The sequence below is a fragment of the Strix aluco genome, chromosome 16, assembly GCF_031877795.1.
Source record: "Strix aluco isolate bStrAlu1 chromosome 16, bStrAlu1.hap1, whole genome shotgun sequence".
NCBI classification, from domain to species: domain Eukaryota; kingdom Metazoa; phylum Chordata; class Aves; order Strigiformes; family Strigidae; genus Strix; species Strix aluco.
The window spans coordinates 21,333,438-21,356,091 of NC_133946.1; the positions used below are offsets into that span (position 1 = coordinate 21,333,438).

At 47.7% G+C, this 22,654-nt stretch overlaps 1 protein-coding gene across 1 annotated transcript in view; it reads left to right on the forward strand.

The window, feature by feature from the left end:
* Window positions 1-267: 267 nt before the first annotated feature.
* Window positions 268-22,654, forward strand: part of LOC141930688 (hydrocephalus-inducing protein homolog) — a 51,729-nt gene continuing 29,342 nt past the window's right edge. Inside the window, exons 1-6 of the mRNA XM_074841890.1 lie at window positions 268-387; window positions 1,539-1,664; window positions 3,317-3,436; window positions 5,693-5,827; window positions 12,628-12,827; window positions 18,670-18,794. Coding sequence (XP_074697991.1) covers window positions 268-387; window positions 1,539-1,664; window positions 3,317-3,436; window positions 5,693-5,827; window positions 12,628-12,827; window positions 18,670-18,794 — 826 coding nt within the window. The remainder of the gene's footprint in view (window positions 388-1,538; window positions 1,665-3,316; window positions 3,437-5,692; window positions 5,828-12,627; window positions 12,828-18,669; window positions 18,795-22,654) is intronic.

Genomic DNA, 22,654 nt, shown 5'->3' on the forward strand with positions numbered 1-22,654 from the left:
AAAAGAAATAGTTGTGGCTCGTGGGACTGCACCCACAGCAAAAGGCTTTTTTGGCTCAGGGAATATTTTTATGGAGTTTTACTTCTATGAATCTTAACTCTGCCACTTAAATATGGTCTAATCATGAAACAGTGTGGGGCGGCCTTATGTTCTCCACTTAGGAAGGATGCCACAGCCTGGAGACACAGGTGTATCCTTTGGGTCTGCTGTGAATGGGATTCTAGATTTTCAAAGTCTCATTGTTACACCTTCCAGGTTTGCCTAGTCATGGCCACTGGGAAGATTCATCGGTCCATGGGATCCTCCAGAATGGCTGATGGACTCCAGAGTAAGGTGGCAGTACGTCGTTATCCGAAGCTGGTCAGAGAGGCAGAGCAGCGTGTGCCTGTAAGTACCTGCTGGGGGCTGGGTAGGAGCTGGGTTAAGGCTGGAAGCTGCCCCTGTCCCTCCTCTGCCTTCCCCTCCTGTTGTCAGGGTGCTGTGGAGCCAGGCACCACCTCCCCACCTCTTTGCTGCCGTGCTTCTGTTGGAGGGGGCTGTCATGGTGCAGTGGGGGGTGGACTGTGTTGCTTCAGGGTCAGGGTCTTGCCTGAACGTGCCAGTGGAGCCGAGATAAAGGAATTACTGGGCATTGCACGGGAACAGCTGAAGCACAAACGTGCTTCCTTCCGTCCTCTTTGCTGTGTGGGCAGTAACATCTTCTGTCACGTGGGCATACCTGCCAGTGCTGCCCTGGCCACACCGCTGGGCAGCTGGGCATGTGGTGGGCTGCTCAAACCGCCTGGAGTCTTGACAGGACACGACTGTCCCAGATAGAATAGCTTCCAAAAGAGTTGTTTCATGGTATCTCGTGTCCTGTGTGGAGCACAGATGCAGCCGTGCAAACAGCAGTGGATTCAGGGCGATTCCTCCTTCCCACCCACAACTGTCCCCTCTGCTGGCTGGAGCTCCCTTCACTGGAGGTGACCCAGTGCTGAGGCTCTGTCAAGGAGACATCTCTGTATCCTTCTGTGGAGGGGTCTATGAGGCCAGAACAGCGAGAAAACAAGTGCTAATGGAAAAGAAATAACGAAAACTTGGACCCATTCCTCTCCACCTCAGTCTTGGCACAACACTGCTTTTCTGCTTTCCTCTGACTCACCCAGCAGTGCCATCTCCACCTGCGTGTTGGTTGTGAGCACTGTGCAAGGGTGGAGTTAGGGGATTTCTGATAACTCCTCCCCACTCTCTTCAAAGGTCTCTGGCTCAATCCAGCAAAACTCAAGAGGGAACAAATACCCAAAGAGCAGAAATCCCCAAACATGTCACATCACCTCATGAAGGAGAAGCTAATGGGACAGAGCCACTTGCTTAGAGCGTGTGTATTCCTCTCTATATCATTAATTTACTGATGTTAAATATTTCAGCTGGTAATTTACGGGACTTCCAGGACTATCCTAGTGGCTGTGATCACAAATTACTCATCAGTGGCACTTGAACGAGAAAGTCTTTCTGTAGAAAGGCATTTCTGTAGCTCTTGCTGGTGTTTTGCATTTCAGCTGACTCCCTCTGCCTTCCTGAAGGAGATGTCTCTTACCACCAAGCAGAGGCTGGCCAGCACCCGGGAGATGAGGCGGCCCCGGATTACCCAGCTTCTAGACATGGGTGAAGCCTCCCATCACAAGGTAGCCTTTTCCTGCCCTTTTCCTTGCTGCTTGATGTGACATTTGAAGAGGGTGTGAGTTTGTGACAGGCGTGCCTCCGGCTCATCTGAATACCTCAGTGACTAGGGCCTGTTGTCTTTTCAAACTGCTGGTGGTGGTGGAGTTCCTTCTGCTGGGGAAAGGTAGAACGTTTTTCCCTGGTGAGAGGTTGGAAGTCCTGATCTGCACTAAGTCAATATAAATAACCTCTGCTGAAGTTGGTGGGTTTTGCTGGAATTTAGCTGATACTGGGGGAAGGCTGGGGCAGGCCACAAGGGCTCAAGCTTGCCATTTTCCATCCTCCTGGTGAAATAGCCACCTCGTGCTTTGGTGTAGTCACTGTCAAATGCTTGGGGTCATGGGACTCCCTCAACGGTGGCAGCATTGCCCCTTGAAGGCTGAGGGCCTATAGAAGTTACTCGAGATTTAACAAAACCAAGTGCATTAATGTTTTGGGTTGGAACAATGTGTGGGACCTTTACAGGGTGTTAGATTTTGCAGGCTGCCAGATATACAGGGGAATGGCCCTGGGCAGAGGGGAGTGGAAGTGCGTTCTCTGGATCAGTGGTTACTTAGATGTATGTTTAAGCTGCTTTTCTCACAGGACTGCTCACCACAGCACACAGTCCAAACGGGTGGATCGCTGAGGTAGGCTGTTGAGTGGAAAATTGCCAGCAAGAGACCTGTAACCAATTGGTTAAGGATTGCCCTAGGCAGCACAGGAGGCTGGGAACGCATCAGATGAACGCACACATAACTGGCAGCGTGCTGCAGGCACGAGCTGCCGTGTGAGCGTGGCTCCTGTGGAGCAGCAGGAGGCCTGCCTGGGTCTTTTGAGTGGGAACAGTGCAGCTGGGAGAGGGGAGACAAAGCAGGGAGGAATTTTCTCAAGTATTGCCTCTGCTCTGTGAACATTTGCTGTTTGTGTATAGTTTCAGACATGCTTCTGCAGTGGTATTAAATGAAATGGCAATAATGGAATACAATAAAGCATCTATTTAAAGCCTGTGGAAAAAGGAGATACCAAGTCCAGTCTTACTGAAGTTGCCCAGTAATGCTGATAAAAGAGCTAAACCTTACCACTATCCAGCATTCACCTCCTTTGTCTTTTTCCCAACTACTGTGTTACCTTCTTTTTAGCCTTACCTCCTCTGGTAGTGTTGTCTTCTAACTGGTTTCTAGGCTCTCTATCAAAAAAGATATTTAGGGATGTGTGGGACTCGGTCTCTGTCTCAGAGTAAAGATCATCCCAAAATTGTTTCCCATGGAGTCTCGTGTAAATTCTTGGGTTTCGCCTGCTCCATGAGTGCTCGTGGCTCTTCCAGGAAGTGCTCTTGGAGCTGTGTGACCACCTTAGCACAGGGCTCTGCTGGCAGTAAGCGCTGCCTTGCATTCTGGAGAAGGAAACCTGGAGGAACACCCGCCAAAAGAGCTTCTTAGCTTGAGCCTGCTCAGTGTGGTCCAGAAACTTTTGATCAGCTCAGAACACAGGTGGGGGGCTGTTTCCCTAGCGTGAGCTGCGTGGACATACTCACCAAGAGACTGTACTCCGCTGGAGATCGGTGTAGGATTCTTTCATGAATCTTTCTCCCAGCAGCTGACCCTCCTCTCACTGCTCTGTCTTGCCTCTCCAGTTCTCAGCAGTTGACCTGGAACAGAGCTTGTTTCAGCCTTTTCCTTCAGAGGTGGTATTTCAGAACTACGTCCCCTTCGAGGTCTACGAAGTGCCACTGATTCTGAGGAACACTGACAAGGTAAGTGGTGGGATGCGGAGGTTTAACACTGTGCTGGAAGAGGAGAGCAGTGTAATTCCTGTGGTTTACAGCATAACAAATTATCTGCTGCAGCACAGCACACCCAGAATAAAATGTCTCACCACCTTTATTCTGCAAGATGGTGGAAATCTTCCCATGCTGGGGATTCTCCCCTTGATTTTGGCCACGCATTGGTGGTATCTAACGCAAAGGAGCTTTTCTAGTCGGCGTCCTTCCCCTTGAAAGCCCTGGATTGATGGGAACGTTGAGGGTTGTACAGTTCTTACCTGCTCTCCTGCTTTACCTTGAGTGTGCACCATGTGCTGGTGGCTTCCTGGTTAATCTCGGTTTCTGGCAGGACGCCTCTGCCTCTCACAGCCTGTTTAGCTGCCTCTGTGCAGCTCACTGTCAAGGCCCAGAGCTTGAGCCTTCTCCATGCTGGAGGAAGTTATGGTTAGTGGCATTATCACTCCAGGAAGGGTGTTTTGAAGCAGCAGGGGAAATGGACTGATTTAGCAGAAGCAGTGGGAGGCCTTTAGGTGCCACTTTAGGCTCCTGCTGAGCTTAATGCAGTTCTGCTCAGGTTTTTCTAAGCAACGTGGCTCTCTGCTTTCCCTTTGGAGAACCACAGCACATCCAGAGTAATGTTCTCTTGAAGGTCTCCACCTTTACTTGAAAAAATTGTGATCGTTTTGAGATTTCCCAGGAGAGTTGAGAAGGGAGAAGTTGAAAAATGCCAGCAATGTTGTTGCACTGTAAAGAGGAAAATTGAGACCTTTTGAATTTTGGCAGGGGAAACGTTTGCTTCAATGAGGCATGTGCCAAGAGCAGCTGGTGGGAAAAGGCAGGAGGGAGGAAAGGAGCTGAGTGGGAAAGTGCTCTGGGAGAGAACATTGTACACGCAAGGGTTTCTCTTGACATGTAAGAGTAAGTGTGCTGGAAGCAGAGAATGTTCAGAAAAAGAAAGATGTAATTAAAGATACTGTTCTGTAATGAAGAGTAAGAAGTGTACGTGAGAGGAGGGCAGGACGGGCAGAGGGAAGTGTCCGTGAGAGCACGTGAATTAACCCCCCCTCCAAATCTACCAGTCTTGTTGGAAAACAAACAAGTGGACAAAAAAAGCTGTCAGGGCATGTTGCAGGTGGGGGAACAGCAAGAGAAGTCAGAGTATATTCTGAGATAACAGGTTTTGACAGGGACGTGGTTGGAAATGGAAGACCCTTTGGCAAAGACAGTTGCAGGGTGGTCCCTCAGTTATTCCTGGAGAGTCCTGCGCCATTCCTGGCCTGGCGTTTAGCTTGGGAATACTGGAAAGAGCAGCGTGGGTGCCCCTGTCCAAGGGATACCATTCATGGGGTCCACGCTGATTCTGGGCCCTGGCAGAATGGATTCCATCCTGGTGTATTAGGTGCATGTACCTCTGTAAGGAACTGAAGGAATTGATGCCTCAAACATTCATCGACAGAGAAAACCTCCAGGACAAGCTGTGGCCTTTGTGATTAGTCTAAGGAATGTCACCCGAGGGAGCAGGAGTGTATGGAAGGCTGCACTCCCCACTCCCTTGCAGTTGTACTGACAAACTCCTTATGTGGGCCTCAGAGGGGGGAAACTGAGTGGAACCGAAAGTTTCCCCTCAAGCACAAAGACCGCTAATCCCTGGCTGCACTGTGTAAGCCCAGTACTGTGTGGCTCTGTTGTGTAAGCCAGACACCATGCTTGCCTTGCTAACAACTTCGTGCCTTCACCGTTGAAGGGGCGACAAGGCCTGACAAGAGGTGAGCATTTCTGCCCCAGAAGCAGAAGTATGTTAATCAGCTGATAAGATGAACTGAAACTTTGCTGTGTGTGCACCCACCGCCCAAGATGGTCGGACCTGAGACAACGCTGGATCCAGGGGTGCTGATCCAGATTTCTTTGACTCTCTTTCTCACCTTTCTACTGCTTTCCTTTCTTTTCTTTCTTACAGATTTATAAGAGATCACATTGCTTATTATCCTTTTCCAAGTTTAAATTGTTTTCTACTGCAAGTAAAACATTTTAACCGGTCATTTGGTGTTGTTTCACCTTAATTTAACCCAAGGGGATCACGGAACTGTTGTGACTTCCTGGGCTTCCATCCCGGGTTGTGACAACCTCAAGAGTTAAAAGTGCTTTGGAAAGGTGGTTAACACGGGATGTCCCCAGGGCATGGCCAGGTATTTTCTCCTCATGTTTCCATATGAGTGGCAAAATCATAGTTTCCTGTCTTTCCTGCAGGTTCCTCGGCTGGTGAAGGTTGTCTTGGAGACGTCGCCTTACTTCAAGTTGACCAGCCCCGGTGGTGTGTGCTGTAAGGTAGCACCTGGCATGTGTTCAACTTTCCAAATCCAGTTCACCCCTGAGGAGAACAAGGTGAGACTGGAGGTCCAGAGAGGTTGGTGCCTTCAGTGGAAGCTGAACCTGCAGGGCTGGATTCAGAACAGGGCATCTGCTGTGGGTTTTGAGGACTGTCCTGGTTCCAGTGGGGTTGCCTTGGATCTAGAACCGGGGGAAACTCTTTCCCCATGGTGAAGATTATGCTCTCATAGGCTGGAGTCTCTTATGTGTTTCAGACCATTTTTATCCTTCAGTGATGGAACATTTAATGTCATGTCTGCTGGTTTCAGAGATAAGAGAGTCTGCCGTCTGTGGTGGGGCGGCCTCCCAAGGTGTTGGTTTCTGGTATCTGTTCAGTGCTGTGTGATTATGGGTATGCTCCACTAACGGTAGATACAGAGGTCTGTTTAAAAGTGACCTGTTATTTGGAAGACCCAAAGTGAGCCTGATCAGAGTGGGGACCGCCACCTTTGAAAACTGGAGTCACCTTAATGCCTAGCGTGTTGGACATGGTAGCGAGACAGCGGAACATTATGTCTGAAGTCATCGCGGTTTTTACGCACTGGTTATAGCCCACAGCCTGCTGTGGGGTCTGCTCCAGGCTGTGGTCGGGCAGTCTGCAGCTGGTCCCCTCTTGGCACTGCAGGATGCTGTTAGCTGCTGCAGCAGGGACTGACGGGCTGTGCTTTCCCTCCCTGCGTTCGCGAGGGAAGATGCACGTGGAACAGTAGGAAAATGGCAGGGTGGGGTGTGGATGTTTATCCATCTCTACCCAATGGTAGGGGTTTAATTATTATGGAAAATACTAGAGGAACAAATAGATCCAGAGAGCTTTTCTGTTTCCCATCGGGCAGCCACTTCCCTGCCTCACCCTGGACTGGAGCAAAGATGGTGCTTTTCCATCCCCGCTGTTTTCAAGCCTTGCAGCTGTGCTGTCCCTGAGGACACTTGTCTGTCTGCGATGCAGATGCGAGGCTGGGGCAGAGGGAGGGCTGTGCAGGTGGCAGGGAGCCAGCCTGGCACAGGCACACTGAGCTCTAGATGTCCCTAACTTGGCAGGAGGTTGTTGGGCTGCAGGTGGCTTTGAGACATCTGCCTGAACGAGCACGTACGGGAATAAACGGGCAGGTACAAGCTGCAGGCAGACACATTACCCAGAGCCTGCGGGGTGGCTGTGTCGTCATGCGTGTTACTGTGGTTGCTCTGTCAGCTGGCACCTCTTCCATGCCAAACACGCCGTGCCTTTGCTTAGAGGTTTGCACATCAGTGCTGTGGCCCTGGCAGGTCTGATTCTCAGTGCTGTGATGTGAAGGGTCAGTACTGTTATCTGGAGGCTTGTTAGTACAGAAGAATTTAATACCTGGCATGGAAGGGGGGAAGCATTGCAGGGAAACAAGGACAGGCAGGCTGAGTCCTTCCACCAGCATCCTGCTACCTCTTAGCACTGTTCTTCGCATGACTTTGTTGGAGAGGTGAGGCTAGGGGATAGCTTTGAGCCAGCAGATGTTTCTGCACCCAGCCAGAGGTACAAGATCTCTTTGGGCGTACCTGCTCTTTCATCTTTCACTTGCTGCTTAGATATAGTTTAACACTTTGTCCTATCCTCAAACAGCATGGATAGAGAAAACTAAAGAGGAAATGCCCTGTGGTCCCTAGCTCCCCATGCTTGTGAAATAATCTGTTCCTTTGGAGGGACTGAGAAATTATTTAACATTAATATTTAGGGTTAAAATTATGTTGTCCTAGGGCAGTTCTCCAAACTACCCAAGTGACACAAGAGCTTAATCTCATTGAAGCAAGTTTTGAAAAGTACACCGGTGCCTTCAAAATGTGATTTATTCATATTAATTAGTGTTCTTTTTGGGGGTGGCAGAGGTAAATTGGTGCCCATGAAGAGCAAAGTGCTGCTCTTCAAGTTTAGAGAGTCAGCAGAGCAACACGTGAACATCACCACAAATACAGGTAGGGTGAGAGAACCCTCAAGAACACCGATGTCCAATACTTTGTCCCTTGTCTTGCACTTGAACTGGTGAGTGTATGGAGCAGGGAGCTCTGCCAGCGAGAGGTCCTGTGCACAGCTCCAGTGACACTCCGGTGGTTTCTGCTGCACTGGGGGTTGTGCAGGGCATGGGCAGAGGGATGCATGCTGCTCAGCGAGGAGCACGTGGGGATTTATACAGCAGAGTCAGAATTTTGTACGAATTGAACATTTTGTCTCGTACTTGATGGAGTGTGGGCCAGCGAAGTACCAGAGCACTGTAGCTCAGCTTGAAATGTGTCACTAGTGCAGTCAGGAGGTGCACGGCACCTTGAAAACCCCTTAGCAAAGAGGCTTTGGGAAATGGCTCTGTAGACTCACCTGCGTTGGACTTGCAGTGGCTTGCATGCAGAGTACCTGTGTGTAGTTGTGGAAGGCTTACGAGTGCTGCCTTTGAACAGCCTCTGCCCCTCTGCTGCTCCATCATCTGCAGGGATGGTGGATCACCCAGTGAGCTGGGACGCAGGTACAAGCCCCTCTGCCAGGGCTGGGCAGTCCTCCTGCTGTGGAGTTGGTTTGAATCTGTTCTTCCCCGGGGTCAGTCTGACTTCAGCGAAGTCACTCCCGATTCAAGGGAGTAAAATTGCGGCTAAGCCCTAAATAAAAGGACCGTGTGAGTTGTTAGTGGCTGAAATGCCATGTGCCATGGAGCGCTTGCTTGAAAAATGAGCAGTATCCTATTTTCTTGCAGTCATTTGGGAATGTGCCACAGGATTGGACTGTCAGAAAGTAAATAAATAGCTGACATGTCTCTCTGTTTATTGGCACTTACCTTAGAAATAAGAAATGCTAATTTTTCTGTTGGGCAACGTTTCCAATTAGTTACTCTTGCTGCTTCTGATGTACACATTTCTGTTTTAGGGCTTCAGCTGCACGGTGTGGGTGTTCTCGTGCCACCCTGTGTTCGGGTGTCCTTGCATTATGGTCTGACAGTCTCTGTCTAATTGGAAACCATTGTGGAACTGACTGGCAATAGACAGGAATACATTTGTGGGTGTCCTTTGGCTTATTAATAGATTATCTTAAAGGAAGAAGGAAGCAAGAAGCATATAAATACATAGCACAGCTTATTCTGTTTGTCCTCTCGCTCTTTTCGCTGTAGCAATACAATATATTCAAGCAATACAAGTTCAGTCTGTAAGGTTTGCCAAATCCATTACTGATGCTCAGTGGAGACTGAATTAATGCTCATTAATATGAAATATGACAGGCTGATGAGTTATTGCATTACTGAAATTAAAATTCAGTCGGGCGCTGTTAGATGTTTGGTAGCACACAGAAGCTATTCCAAGTACACTTTTAAGATGACTTTTGCAGGGAGGAAAGGGGCAGAAAATCAAGGCAAATGGCCCTGTGCAAAATGAACCTGGAGCAAAGTGACCGATTTCAAAGCCTCCTGTGAATTGGTGGCTGAGGAAGGCAGGAGAAGGGCCACCCCTTCTCATGGGAAGCTGTCTTCACCCTCCAGTCTCTCCTCTCTTTTCATGGCCCTTATTTCCCAGCCTTTATGATATCCTGGTTTCAGCAGGGAGCTTTCCCTGCTTGACTTGCTATGTTGCCTCGTGCTACAAGGATCTCTTCTTTGCAGTTGTCTGCTGCAAGGAGTTCAGTGAAGTGTTTAGGATTGGTTACGCAGCAAAACCGACACCTGCGTTTGCTGGTGTACTGGGCAGTTAGGGTTGCTGTCACTGTGACAGTAATTAATGTTAGCCTGCGTTTGCAAAGAGCCTGAAATGACACCTCTGAGACACAAGCAGTTCTTTAATTTCATTGGGTGCGAATTCAAATGCCAGTGGTGATACTTTGCAGGCCAGAGCTTGTAACTTATTGCTTCTCGAAGGTGAATAAGAGAAGAGGAACCATTGTACAGTGGGAGGTGTTTTCCTTGAAACTGGGAGAGGAGTTGTAGGAAGGATGAAGTTGTATTTTCATGAAAATCTGTAGACTGAACCTGGTGGGTGTAAAAACAATCTTTAAAGCATGGAAGTGATGCAACCCCTCTCTCACCCAGGCATGCTTATTTAGAAACCTGGTTTGAAACCGTCTAAGGGTTTGCAGTTGCAAAGTAAAACAAGGCTGTAAACTGGTTCCAGCTGTACCCGCAGACTGTAAGCAAGTGCCTAGCAGAGCTGGTAACGCAGGGCAGTGCTGCAGTGGAGAACTGCAGCCTGTATCTCCTCCCGAGGGAGGGTGATTCAGCTTGCAAAAGCTCACGGGACTGTGGGTTCACAGCAGCCTGAACAGCCAGCTTCTGCCTGGCACCCCTCTTCCCTTGGCTTTCCCCCCATTTGGCCTGAGGCTGCGTTCAGCTTGGTGCAAGGTCCCATTCTGGTGGGTCACAGAGTGTGGCTGAAGGGTCAGGGCACTCTGAAGAGCTGAGTCCAGCCTTGTACAGGATGCAGCGTCCCAGGGCATCCCTGGAGAGGGGGCTCGGCACGCAACGTGCATGTGCATGAATGGCGAGAGGCAACTTGCTCTCTCAAGGGTCGTGGTTGTCTCTGTGGCCAAATCCTCGTTGCTTTAGCCTTGCCTTCGTGTACCTGGAGAAGTCCCTTTCCTGGGGCAGGCAGTCCCAGTGCCCCTCCCGGCCCCAGAGCTGGGAAGGTGGCATGTGCTTGCTTCTGGGGGGGTTACACCTGGGGGAGGCATTTATTCCTTGGGCTCTTCTGTACATTGCTGTGGATCCACTTGCTCCTTAGCAATGACAGTGACTTGAAAATGGTTTCCTATTATTTTCCTTAAATACTTCCAACTGTTGAAGTTTCTTTTTTCTTTATCTCCCTGCTGATCTGAACTCCTCGCATCATCCTCTGTCAACCTGGCATCTGGGAGAGAGAAGTAAATATGGCATGCCAAGATTTAACAAGGCAGGCAGCTTTCAAGTGGATTTACAGTGCCTTTGTTACAGTAGTGTGGCCACAGTAACAACACCACCAAAGTAAATAGTATTCTTCATTTGCTAATGCAGTTTCTGAGGATCTAAATAGTCCAGGATGTGAAGTACCCAGATAGTAGGTGCTTTAAATTCACATGGGCTGCCCGTACCTTTTATTTTAGATGGCTTAGGCTGCAGGATTGAGTACAAAATTGCTAATTCAGAAAGGCTTGCTGAAGATTAAAGGCTCTCCTGAAATGTGATATTCAGTTCTGTAGGTCGTTTGCTGCAGTTTCCTTCCTGGTATTTTACTTTCCAAATACAAGAAGCAAAAGCCCTTCTGCAAGGTCCAGTGTGAATATTTGATATGTCTAGAGAGAAAGATCTTTCTTTATTCTTTTTACATCTTGGCTGTGACAGCATCTGTTACAGCAACCTTAAACCCCAGCTGGTGGGTAGCGCTGGGTGTTAGTTGTTGTGTTAAAGCAGTAGCTCTGTGTCTGTGCCTCCTCTGGCTGCCGTAGGGCCCTTCCAGGCTTGGAGGGGGGCGGGTGTGGGAGAGCAAGACCCAAGCACAGAGGAATCTGAATCTGTTCTGGTTAAGAGAGTTTGTTGTGTGCAATTCCTAAATCAAATTATCTGCTTGCTGCTTCAACAATGATAAAAATATCAGACGACTTCAAAGCACTGAGGAAAAAAGATCAGGACAGCAAGTGAGTGATAAGATGCAGAGCTTCCATCAACTCATGGCTAAGAGAGCTGCTGGAAGTAATGGCTCCTGGCCCTGCTGCAACAGTTTTACCGGTGATTTCAGCGGGGGCAAGGGGATACTTGCAGCACTGCGATGCCACACCGTCCATCTGGAGATGGATCTGCTCCTCCCTACAGTAAAATGATTTTGGTGATTTGATTTGCCTTCCTACTACTGAAGGCCAGACAGCTGGGGGGACTGTCTGTCTCTTTTGTGAACAAGCCTATGCTGGGGAGTAGCACAGCTGAGTTTGCTGTGGCAGGGCTGTCCCAGTGTCTCCCATCTGCAGCTCCTGCTACCACCTGCCTCAGTCAGGCATGCTAACAAGGCATCAACCCTGCAGCAGAGAGGAAGCAAAGCTATTTCCCACGTCCCCTGAGGCTAGGTGAGCTGGAAAGGGAAACTGAGATTAGACACAGGAATAACTCTTAAGTCTAGGGTAGAGCTGGAATAGGCTGCTGAGGGCAGGGGTGGAATTGTTAGTGCTTTTAAGTACTTGTCAGACATCTTGCAAGAATAGTTTGGGTGTAGAGCTGAGCCAGTTCTGGGGTGGGGAGATAGATCAGATAGCTTTTTAAGGGTGTGTGTCCCCAGCCTTGTCCCTATAATGCTCTGGGAAGGGGTGGGAAATACACACTTACCCTGCACTCACCTGACATTAGAACAATTCCCTTGTCCAGCTTGTTAAATATTTCACCGACGACTGAGTGTTGGTCAAGCATGTGGCAAAGTCCTTTTGAAAATGCACCTGAGCGTCCCCTGGCCAGCGTCAGTGAGGTCGCTGCGTTGCTGGGATTGGAGTTAGTGCTGTGGCACAACTGGGTGCTTAGTGGAGCCTTTGATCATCTGTAGTGGTGATCGAAGCGGGTTCTTGTTACTGCTGTAATCCCTTACATGAAATTGCTCTATTTTGGTGCCTCCGAATCAAAGTATCAGATAATTTTGTCTGGTTCTGCCAGCTTGCTGTGAAAGCAGGTGAATCAATGGGATTGTTTCTTCTTTGCAAGTTAACAGCCCTGTTCAAGTCACGCTGCAGGAATGAAAGGTCACTAAGGTAGAAAGTCCTTTGACATTGCTGGATGCTACTGTTAGAGTCATAGAAAACAGCAGTTTTTCTTCTGCCATGGGATGGTACTGAATGCACTGTGCTGAGATTGTTTCTTTCCCTGCAGGATTATTTCTACCAGCTCACCTGCATCACAGAAAGGGAAAAGTTTATTGTGCCAATCCGAGCTATCGGTGCCCGAGCTATCCTGGACTTCCCTGACCAGCTGAACTTCTCCGTCTGTCCAGTCAAGTACAGCTCCCAGAAAACTCTGCTGGTTCGCAACGTCGGTAACCGGGAGGCTCGCTACCGCATCAGCACTGAGAGGTAAAGGAGCTCGTCTTCTTTGTGCAAAACACTGTTGCATGATAACATGGTTGGTAACAACACGGAACCAGAGCATCTGAGCTGCTGTATTGCAGCCGTAGCTGGAAACGGGCAGGACACGTGGGGTTTGCTGTTGCTTATAGTGTTTAAGCGTGACGCAACCTTTGATAAAACTCTGCGTGCTGCAGCGAGGTTTTGTACTGCAGGGGTGTCTCCAACACAGCATCTCGCAAGAGTGGTTCTGTTAGATTGAAAGAGCAAATGAAGGAAGGCAACCTGGCTGCCCGTGGGCTGTGTAAGATGCTGCGTGGCAGGAGACAGCTCTGGGAGCTCGGTTCCTGTAGACCAAACGCGGTGTCAAGAAATGGGCAAGCTGTGAGCTGGTGAGAGAGACATTTAAGAATTTACCAGCAGCTGTGTCTTTATTTGCAAGTGCCATTAGAGATCGTAGATCAAAGCAATTGGTATTGAGGCCCTGACAAGAACACTGTGTGGTCCAGGAACTTTGTTTTCCAGTAGGTTTGGTCTGGTCCCTGGGACCAAATATTAAGCAGAATGAGCTTTTAGGTGGAGATGAGCAGACACTGGCTTCAAAACTGCACCACAGCCCCAAAGCAACATGCTAATGAGGGCACAGGCAAAAGATGCAGCAAGTGTCTGGTGCATGGGTTGGGGGCCTTTTCTTCTAGAGCTTTATCTCTCCCAGATTTCCTGGAGAGTGCTCGAATCTGTAAGGATCCAGCTTGCAACCTCCTGATCCTGAGTACCTTCTGAAACAGTTACATACCAGTGTCGGCCAAAGACACCCATGCTCTGGGAGGCTGCAAGCACGTGGTGTTCCGGTGGTCCCGAATCAAATGCCTGACATGAGTTGTGTTGTGGACAGCCTGTCCTGCTCCTTTTGGTCTCAGAAGACAGTCACCGGTTTCCCAGTTTGCTGAATGGGAGAGGGTGGTGCAGCTGCAGGGAGACTGGTTCAATTGGCTGATAATTCGTGGTGAGTTGCTTGGTCCCAGAGGTCTTGGTGTAGGAGCTGAGGTCAAGAATGCAGCAAAGACCAGTGGTCTGACTTGGTGCACCTGAGTTGCTTCAGCTTCTTCTCCAGGAAAACAGGGCTCAAAAGGCTGCTCTTTACTTTTCTCTTGTGAAACGTGACGGTTCAAGAGGAGCTTCCACCAAAGCCTGGCAGGGTATTTAAGCAGGCTTCTAGGATGCTATTTAAGGAGGCTGCTTCTTTTCCCTGTGGAAACACGTAGACAGGAACTTGTAAATCACTGCACAGTTTTCCTCTGGGATCTCCAGATCTAGTTGTTGCCACCAAAATAAATACTCAGTAAAAGTCTAGCATATTTTTGCAATGTACTTTCCAGCTCTTCTATTGAGTGATACAGCACATGTCGAATCCTGCTTGATATGGATTTTAAGAGTTTCTGAACTTCAGCAATTAAATATTTCGGTCCTGATTTGCAATAAAGAAATGGGAAGCATTGCAAACGTTTTATTTCAAACTACACAAAAAAATATTCTGAACAACTGGGTCGCATGTGTACAGGGATGGAAAGCTGGTATGATTTCCTTTGTCAGCTGAGGGCATCTGCCATCTCTTCCATTTCATTATGAACTTTTGAAATTTCAAACAGATTATTTAAATCTTTGAATATAAGTAGCATTTTATTCTAATTAAGTTGCCCTGATTTTCGTTCAGATTTCTTTTTAAATACTCTTAAAAGAGTATTTAAAAACACATGCTTGCATGTGAGAGGAGGAGGAGGATGATTAGTGGCGTAGAAGGGAGTGAGAGATCTGTCTAAGCTTAGATCCGTCAGGTGACCTCTGTATCCTTTATTCTCTATCTAAACAATTTAAACTTGTGTTTTCTGGCCTGAGCATATTCAGGCTCTTGCCCATTCACAAGTCAGCTGCAGATGCCACCATTTCCTAGTCCATCGTGCTGTTCATATCATGTTTCCTTGCAGCTTTTCTCTGGATTTCCTTGTCTGTGGCACCAAGCATAACCTGTTTGCCTTCACCTTCAGTGCATTTTCCAGCCCATCTCCAATCCTAACCTTTCCCCTCAGTACTGAGAGCTCAGCTCTTGCATCTGGTCACTTCATGATGACGTTCCCTGCCTGTTACTCATTTATCTAAAGGCTTTGATGTTTTCTGTTGTGCATTTCCCTCCAGGGAAGAGCTCTTAAGTGAAGCCATGGGGCCAATTCAGCATCCTTCTGCTGTTCCCCGTTCGGAGCTCTCCCTTGCCATGGTTTCTACCAGAAGCATGGCTGCATTTTGACCACTTTTTCATGAAGGGAGAAAACCACCAAAGCACTCCCCATTATGCAGTCTGGCTTTGTGCCTCTCCTCCCTCTGCATGTCCATACCCAGCTCTTTAACTGCATAGCATGGTAATAAAAAATAAGAATAGTATAAATAGAGAAAGTCTCTTCGTGTTGTCGCATTGTTAAGGCAGGACAATGAGTTTCTGCTCCATGACATTCACAGAGATAAATGTCATTCCAGTACATTCCACTTGAAAATGGTGTCTGGAAGCAGATCTCAGTGCAGCACTGCCTTTTCCTGACATTGCTGACGTGCTATGCCATGCTATGGGGCTAGAGGGGATCAATCCGAGATAAGATCCATTTAGGAATGTCCCCACCAAGCTCTGAAAGCTCAGGAAATTATCCTGCAAGGCACAGTGCCTCGAGCCCCCTTGCATCCCTCCCTGTAGTACCCATACGCTGCATGGAGGCGTGAGATTGGCCAGTTACCATAGGATGTGCAAAGACCATCCAAGGACATGAAAACAGAGCCTAGGTGCAGTGAAAGAGGGAAATACAGAGCTTGCGAGATGCTGACTCCACACAGGATTTCTCAGCACAGAGATGGAGTCTTGGATGCTTTGACTGTAGCAGACTGGGTTTACTGGAATAGTTATACTGCTTGACTTTGGCTGTTATACCATTACTAAAAACCAATATATGCGAAGATTAAACAACCTTTGTTTTTTTTCCTGCAATAGATCTTAGTGGACAGAAGAGGCAATTCAATCACCAGTAATTTTACTGTCTTCCTTGGGTTTGGAGGTAGCTTGTAATGAAATCAATTCTCCCAAACTCAAATGATTGTATAATGCACCAGTAGACCAGAGAAAGGTTGGCTGCAGCAGATAAACACGCCACGGCACTTGAAGTGTATTGCAGCCTCCTTGCACATTGCATGTGCCAAAGGTGTGGTTGCAGGAGAACAGGCGGCATGGTGGTTTGAGAGCCTGGGCCACAGAACTGCCAGCTTTGTTCACTTGTCAGTCGTGTTTCTCAATTCTGTCAGGAGTATTTGGCCTTTGGTATCATCATGGGATGCCCAACTGTCAAGATGGTGAAAGTAAGCAAGATGTAAATGCCAAAATATATCATTATGAAATTGCTTACAAATCTAGTGTTGCTTTCTTTCTGAAGGGCAATAACAGGCAAGATCTCGGCAAGTACTGATGGGCAGGTCTCTCCTACATTGGTGTGGCTAGATAAGTTTATACAAGCTGGGGACTGCAAGGTGCCATTGGGAGATCTGGACTTGTGAAAGTTTAGATTTCGTACAACAAAGCAAACCTACAAATGCACGTAGTTAAAAAGCATGTCAGAAGAAAACGAGCTATTAAAAAACCTCCAAACCTTATCTTTCGTGTCTTTCAGGAGCAGTAGTGATTCATTAGAAGGGTAGATCTAACAGGATGAGAATTATCCTAAAGAACAGCTCACACTTAATGGATAAAAAGCCAACGTCTATCCCGCTAGCGTCATCTCTCGGCAGTGGTTTTCATTTGGCTATGACAATGTGTCAGGGATGTCTCCTTAGCATCTCTTCTTATCTGTAGGCTGCAGACAACAGCTTAGTGACGGTGACTGAAATTCAGGGGAATTCAGTTTAACCATGGAGCTTGCATCTTTGGGTCTTGGAGAACCAGGTCCATGTGAGGAATAACGAGCTCCTGCTACAGCAGTAAGAGAGTTGTCTTGTGGGTACAGCATGGGGTGGGATGTAGGACATGCAGTGTCTGATCTGTGCTCCGTTTCTCAGTCCTGAGAACTGAGTCCTGAACTTGGTTGGATCCTCTTCTTCTGATAATTTGAAGAGATGAAGATATCTTCAGGAGTGTTCTTCCCATCCTATCCCATCCATCTGAGGGCAGGAGTATGTAGACATGGGGAAGGAGTAGGAAGGTGATGGGATGGGAGGTAGTGCTGAAGTGTTGCCCGGGATCCCCCTTAACTGGCAGCTTTTCTGTTCTGGCAACATTTCTGAAACAAAAAAAAAAAAAAGGAAAAAACCAAAATCTCTGCCTTTCCCACACCAGGCAATGACCCCACCCAAGCCCTGGCAGAGACCTGCAGCAGTCCTGGCTTAACCATCAGTGCGGATGCAGGACCGTGTAGAACAGCCCAGTTCTGAGGCTGGTGGTGCCTTGTCTTTCCTCCGCTCTCTCCAGAGTCTCAGGTCCAGCACACAAACATTGCAGGCCCCGTGCTTCGGTGGCAATGCTCTCGCTGGTTGTAATGGGAGCAGGTCAGGCCCCTAATTGCAGCGATATCTCCTTAATGAGCAGAAACTCCAGCAATTTCATCAGCTGTCACTACTTACATGAACAAAGTTCAGCTTGCGCATCGCTCCAGTTGTTCTCAATATTTTTGTGTGTGTTGCGTTCTCTAAGCATGGTAAAACTCTCCAGAACATGTTTTTAAGGTGACAAATTGACCACCAGCAAAGCACTAAACCCAATAACTTTTGTTTTCTAAGTGGGGCTGTAGAAGAGCCACGAAGCCCAGCTGCAGAAGCATGTTTCACCTGACTTGTCCCTTTGCATTAAAGCACTGAGTTTTGTGTCTGTCAGCCAAGAGCCGTTTACCTAGTGACAAATCATAATTGCTCATATTAAATCCAAAGTATCCCAACACATTTTCATAATTATTTCCAATGCATTGCACAGAATTTGCCTGGTGGGCCAAGCAAACAGTTATTGAGCTTGGATTACAACTCAGAGTCCCAGATTGCAGTGCTTGTGAATACACAGAAAACCTCCTGTTAAACTCGCCTTGATGTGCTCCTGGTAATGGCACTTCATGTAGCTGGGGGTTTAATGGTTCAGGATGTAAATGGGATCCTCCTTCCGTGTCTTGTTTCCATGTCGTTGTATCGCTCTAATCTGCGTTTGCACTTATTCATCTTTTCCTGATTGTTCCTTTTCTTAGAGCAGCTTTCATTGTAATGCCAATGAAACGTGCCCTTTCTTAGGCTAAACTAGGATGTTTTCAAGGTAAAAAAATGAATTCTGCAATTTAAACCACAATTATTCTCCGGTCTTCCAGAAAGACACTTATCCTCCCTGTCTGATTCCTAGGCTGCAGTCTCACTGGGACAGGTAATGCCCTGACATTTGCATCTCTTGAGGTGGAGTTTATAGGTGGCAGGGAAAGACAGATTCCTGAGGAAGTCAGTGTCAAGTTGTGCAGGCAGATAGCTCTCACCATCTCTGTGCTCCTCAAAACCCATCCTCTGGCTGTATTGCTAGCGGTCGGACTCCTGAGCCTCCCTGCAGAGAAGGGGATGCAGAGTATGGGGGAGATGAGGTCGTTTGACACCACAGGATGTTCGTAGAGCTGGATCTCTTCAGAAGTGAGAGTCAGTAGAGCCATTTCTGATCCTCTGTGTTCTGTTTTTTTCTACTGACTGTGGCTTGTTTGCTTCTTGCTTGCACAAGTGAGCTGAAGTGGAGCAGACTGCAAAAGGAGTATAGTCCCCGAATCGCCCACAGTAGCCCTGATGTGTCTCTTTCTCTGCGTTGCAGCCCCTTCTCTGTGGATCCCTCCATCGGGACTCTTGGGATTGGTGATGCCATGCAAGTAACAGTGGAGTTTCACCCGCTGAAGACCGGGGATCATTCCAGTTCCCTGGTAGTTCACTATGACACAGGTAAGTGCTGGGCACTGCGTGGTGCACGCTCTCTGCATCCTTCAGAGCAGAGCCCTTTCTAAGCAGAATAATGTTAAACTTGCTTTGCAAACTACTTCTAAAAGCTTTTCTTTCAAAACCTCTGCACGTTTCAGTGCTTAGAAGGGAGCAGATAAGGGGCAAAGGCTGAGTCTGTTCTGTGTGTCCTGTGTGGCTGTGTGCTGGTCCATCCCTGGTGTCAGCACGGTGTTCTCCACCCAGCACGCCCCCGTGACAGTCATCTACCATCATTTCCCGTTGTCGCAGCCACCTTAATTCCCTCTCCAGGTGTGCCTCCCCTGTCCTTTACCTCAGGGAAAAAGTGACAAATAGTTGGTGTTTAGGGGGTTGTTAAAGTGGATCCCCTCAAGCAGGAATGAGATTTTTGGCAGGCTGTTTTGCTGGGAGTTGCTGAGTGGAGGAAGGAGGAACCTTGGTTCTCCATTGCAGTGTGCACATGCAGGTGTGAAGTGTTATTCCTAGACAATGCTCTGTTTGAAGTGTAACGTGGGGAATGCGTGTCTCTGTCGGACTCTCTCTAAATGCCCCCTGTCTCTTACACACCTCTGTCCCCTGTACTGCTTCTCCGTTGTCTTGCCACAGACCCTTTTTTTATGTTGCCCTCTACCCACCTACATCCCACACTTCACAGCATCAGGACTGAAGCAGCCAGGACTTGAGGGCTCTTGGGGTTTGGCAGGGAGCGCTCGCTGCCTCCCGAGATAGGTATAAAATTTATACTAGGGTACGAGAAGCCAAGCTCAGGCCACAGAAATGCTGTCAGCTTTATAAGTCACTTAAGAGTAAGTGGGAAAAACTCAAGAAAAAGGTGTGATGTTAAAATGCTTCTGTCTGCCTTGGTTCAGCAGAGGTATCTTGTGATGCTGGTCGAGACACTTCCTCAGTTGCCTGAATGCATTTGGTGTGCATTTTCTCTTGCCTGAAAGAGAGGTTTGTTTTGTCCCTGTTCCTGAACTTCGGTCCTGGGAAGTGTGATGTCCTCACCTGGGTGCTGCTGTGATGCTTTAGCCCAGCAATGAGCATTTTATTGTCTTGAGTTTGTAGAAGTTCTAGAAATGCTCCTATATCTTCCAAATGCTCTTTGTAGGCTTCTGAGTTATCACAGCTTTGTTTAATGTTTTTCAGTCAATGACACATTCACAGAGAATGGTTTATGCTCACTCAGAGAAGCTCATTGGTTTGGGTAGCACTGTCTTGACAGAACTACTGAAATTTCAGAGAACGACAAAAGGTGCCTCATTTGTATGCATATAGGGAACCTATAGGATAAACTTCAGAGGGACAGATCTTTTTCTGGGTTAGATCAGGGCTAACTACCCTAGAGGTTAGGGCTGTGGGGTTTATACCATGTGAAATGAACAGTCCAAGTGAAGAATCCAGGGCCAGGATCTTCACAGCTTGCTTTGAAAACCTGAGTCTTGTTCTTACTGAAACACCTGATTCCTCCATGGTTAATCTTTGCAAAAGTGATTTTCATGGATAGGCCACAGGGACCAAACTATCTGCTGGCTCTGGGATAGGCAACCTCCCCGGAACATGGTGCAGCCACCTGGGAGATGAAGGCAGGATTCGTTCCCGCCTGTCAGTGCAGCGCTGCAGTTATTTTTCAATAAACCACAGACTGAGAAGGAGAGCAAGGAATGATTAAGGGATTGTCTCTCAAACTTTGAAGCATACAATTAAGTAAAAGGCTGCTGAGATTAATTGCTGAAGTGAAACTGAAACATTTAATCAGTCTTAAAAGCTGCTTGTTGCAGGTGTAGTGCAGAGCAGCAGACAATGTTGCCCAACCTGGCGGGGCGAGCCCTGGCTGATTTGTCCTGCGCTAAGTCAGACTCCCTGTGACTCGCATACAGAAAGCAGCTGGGTTGCTCTTTCAGAGCCACCAACAGACTGTTTCTTATGAAACAGAGGCACTAAGAGCAAAATATCAGTGTAGGGTGTTGGGAGGCATTTTCCTTGCTTTACTGTGTGTCTGTATTGACTTGCTCACAAGTGGCAGCAGTTCTCAGTGAATCACACTGTTGTTAGTGTGACTGACGCAGGATCAGGTGCATGTTGCGTAGGTTTAGTTTTTGCTGAACTTGAGTCAAATCTGTCCCTAGCATTGCTTAAGCAGACATGGAGCTCTTCCCTTTGCCTGCTATTTGGTTGATTAGAATTGTGTGTCCTTTAGACTGTCCTGGTTAGGAGCACAGGTGTTGTCCCCTGGATAGACTGTCTATGTGGTGGTAGTCGTGTTGCTACAAACTTTACAGGTGAGTGTGAAGAAAATGTCTTTGCTGCTAAGAGCATAATGATTTACAATGAAAATTTGACCTTCACTGCTTTACATGTCCAAACTCCTCCATTTCCCCCATGTACATGGGTCTGGGTGTGAAAAATCCCAGCTCATACTCCAGCTGGGAATGTAAACGTGTCGGGATGCTGAATCCCTTTCTTCAGGTAAAATTGGTGCTGGTTTTGGCTGAACCGGCTTACTTGGTAAATGATGCCACCCATGCAAGGGCTTGGCGGTGTATTAGTGGTCCTGTACACATGCAGGAAACTCATGAAATCCCAGCCCTGGTTGTTTACTGCTGTTTGAGGTTGCATAAGTAACTGTAGCGTGGACGTGCCAGCACCTCTGAACATCTCAGCTACCCACAAGGATAAAGCATCCGAGAAAAGCACTGCCTTGCTGTGATAGTCATCTGTGGTTTTGTGTAGGCTTTGGAGAAAACCACCACCCTTGCAGAGCTCTGTTCTCTTTCCTTTAAGAACCCCCTTTCGACCAAGGGTCTTGTCATCTGTCTTGCAAGGCTGGCATTGCAATCAGTGGCTTCCAGGAACTTGTTTGAAAATGAAATGAAAATCCTCTTGATGTAGTCTCTGGATCAAGCCTTTTCCTTTCTCTTTTTTCTCCTTTGTAAATCCACTGAGGCATGTGGACAGGCAGCAGGGTTTAACTGAGGTTTAGCCCTTGTTGTGCTGCATTTTCCATTCCTGAGATCACTCAAACAAGTTGCTGAGTGTTCTCAATTTGCACTGACTTCAGCCAGAATGGAGGAGGCTCAGTACTTGTCTGAGCAAACTCTCTACCTCGTTACATACTTGAGTCGTCCTTGTATTGTGCAGGATACCAGGGTGGGAATACCGAAAACATTTTCTGGTTTTAATCTTAGTCTTGTGCCAGTGTTTACAGGGGCTCTGACGTTGCCGTGAGTAGCGTTAAGTTACTGTTGAGCTAAATTCATGGCAACAGACCGTGAGCTTCTGACGGCCACCGCTGTGTGCCACTGCCACTCCAGTCCGCAGTTGTTCGTCTTCATGCACTTCTCCATTCCTTCCACACCAGGCAGATTTATAGTAGCTGCTTACAAGTGCTAAGAGGTGGGGAAATCTTCCACTTCCTAAGCAGCAGCCCCTTTTGAATCCAAAGCTTCCCTGTAGTGCGCTAACCGATGTAATTCTTTTTTATTTGTGTTTAGTGCTGGCACATGGTTAGAAACTTACATTGTTCTGTGAGTTTTTAAAGAAGATCTTGTTTCCCGTGTTATCCCAAGGTGTAAGCCAGACTGATGCTGTACAAGAGGCTTCTCTAGATTTTCCTTGGGCTATCAGGCATTTAAAAACTTTGCAAAGGGATTTTTCTTTCTGCCTGTCGTAGGTGGTGAGTGCACGTTGTGCTTTCTTCCCTTCGCTTGTGAGAATTCCCGGCAGTGTAGCTGGTTTCTGTCAGACTTTTATGTTCTTGTACATCTGCTTCAAAGTGAGTGGAGGGAGTCATATATTGTAGGCAAAAGAGGTGTAAATAGGAGTTTGTGCAATTCTATGTTGTC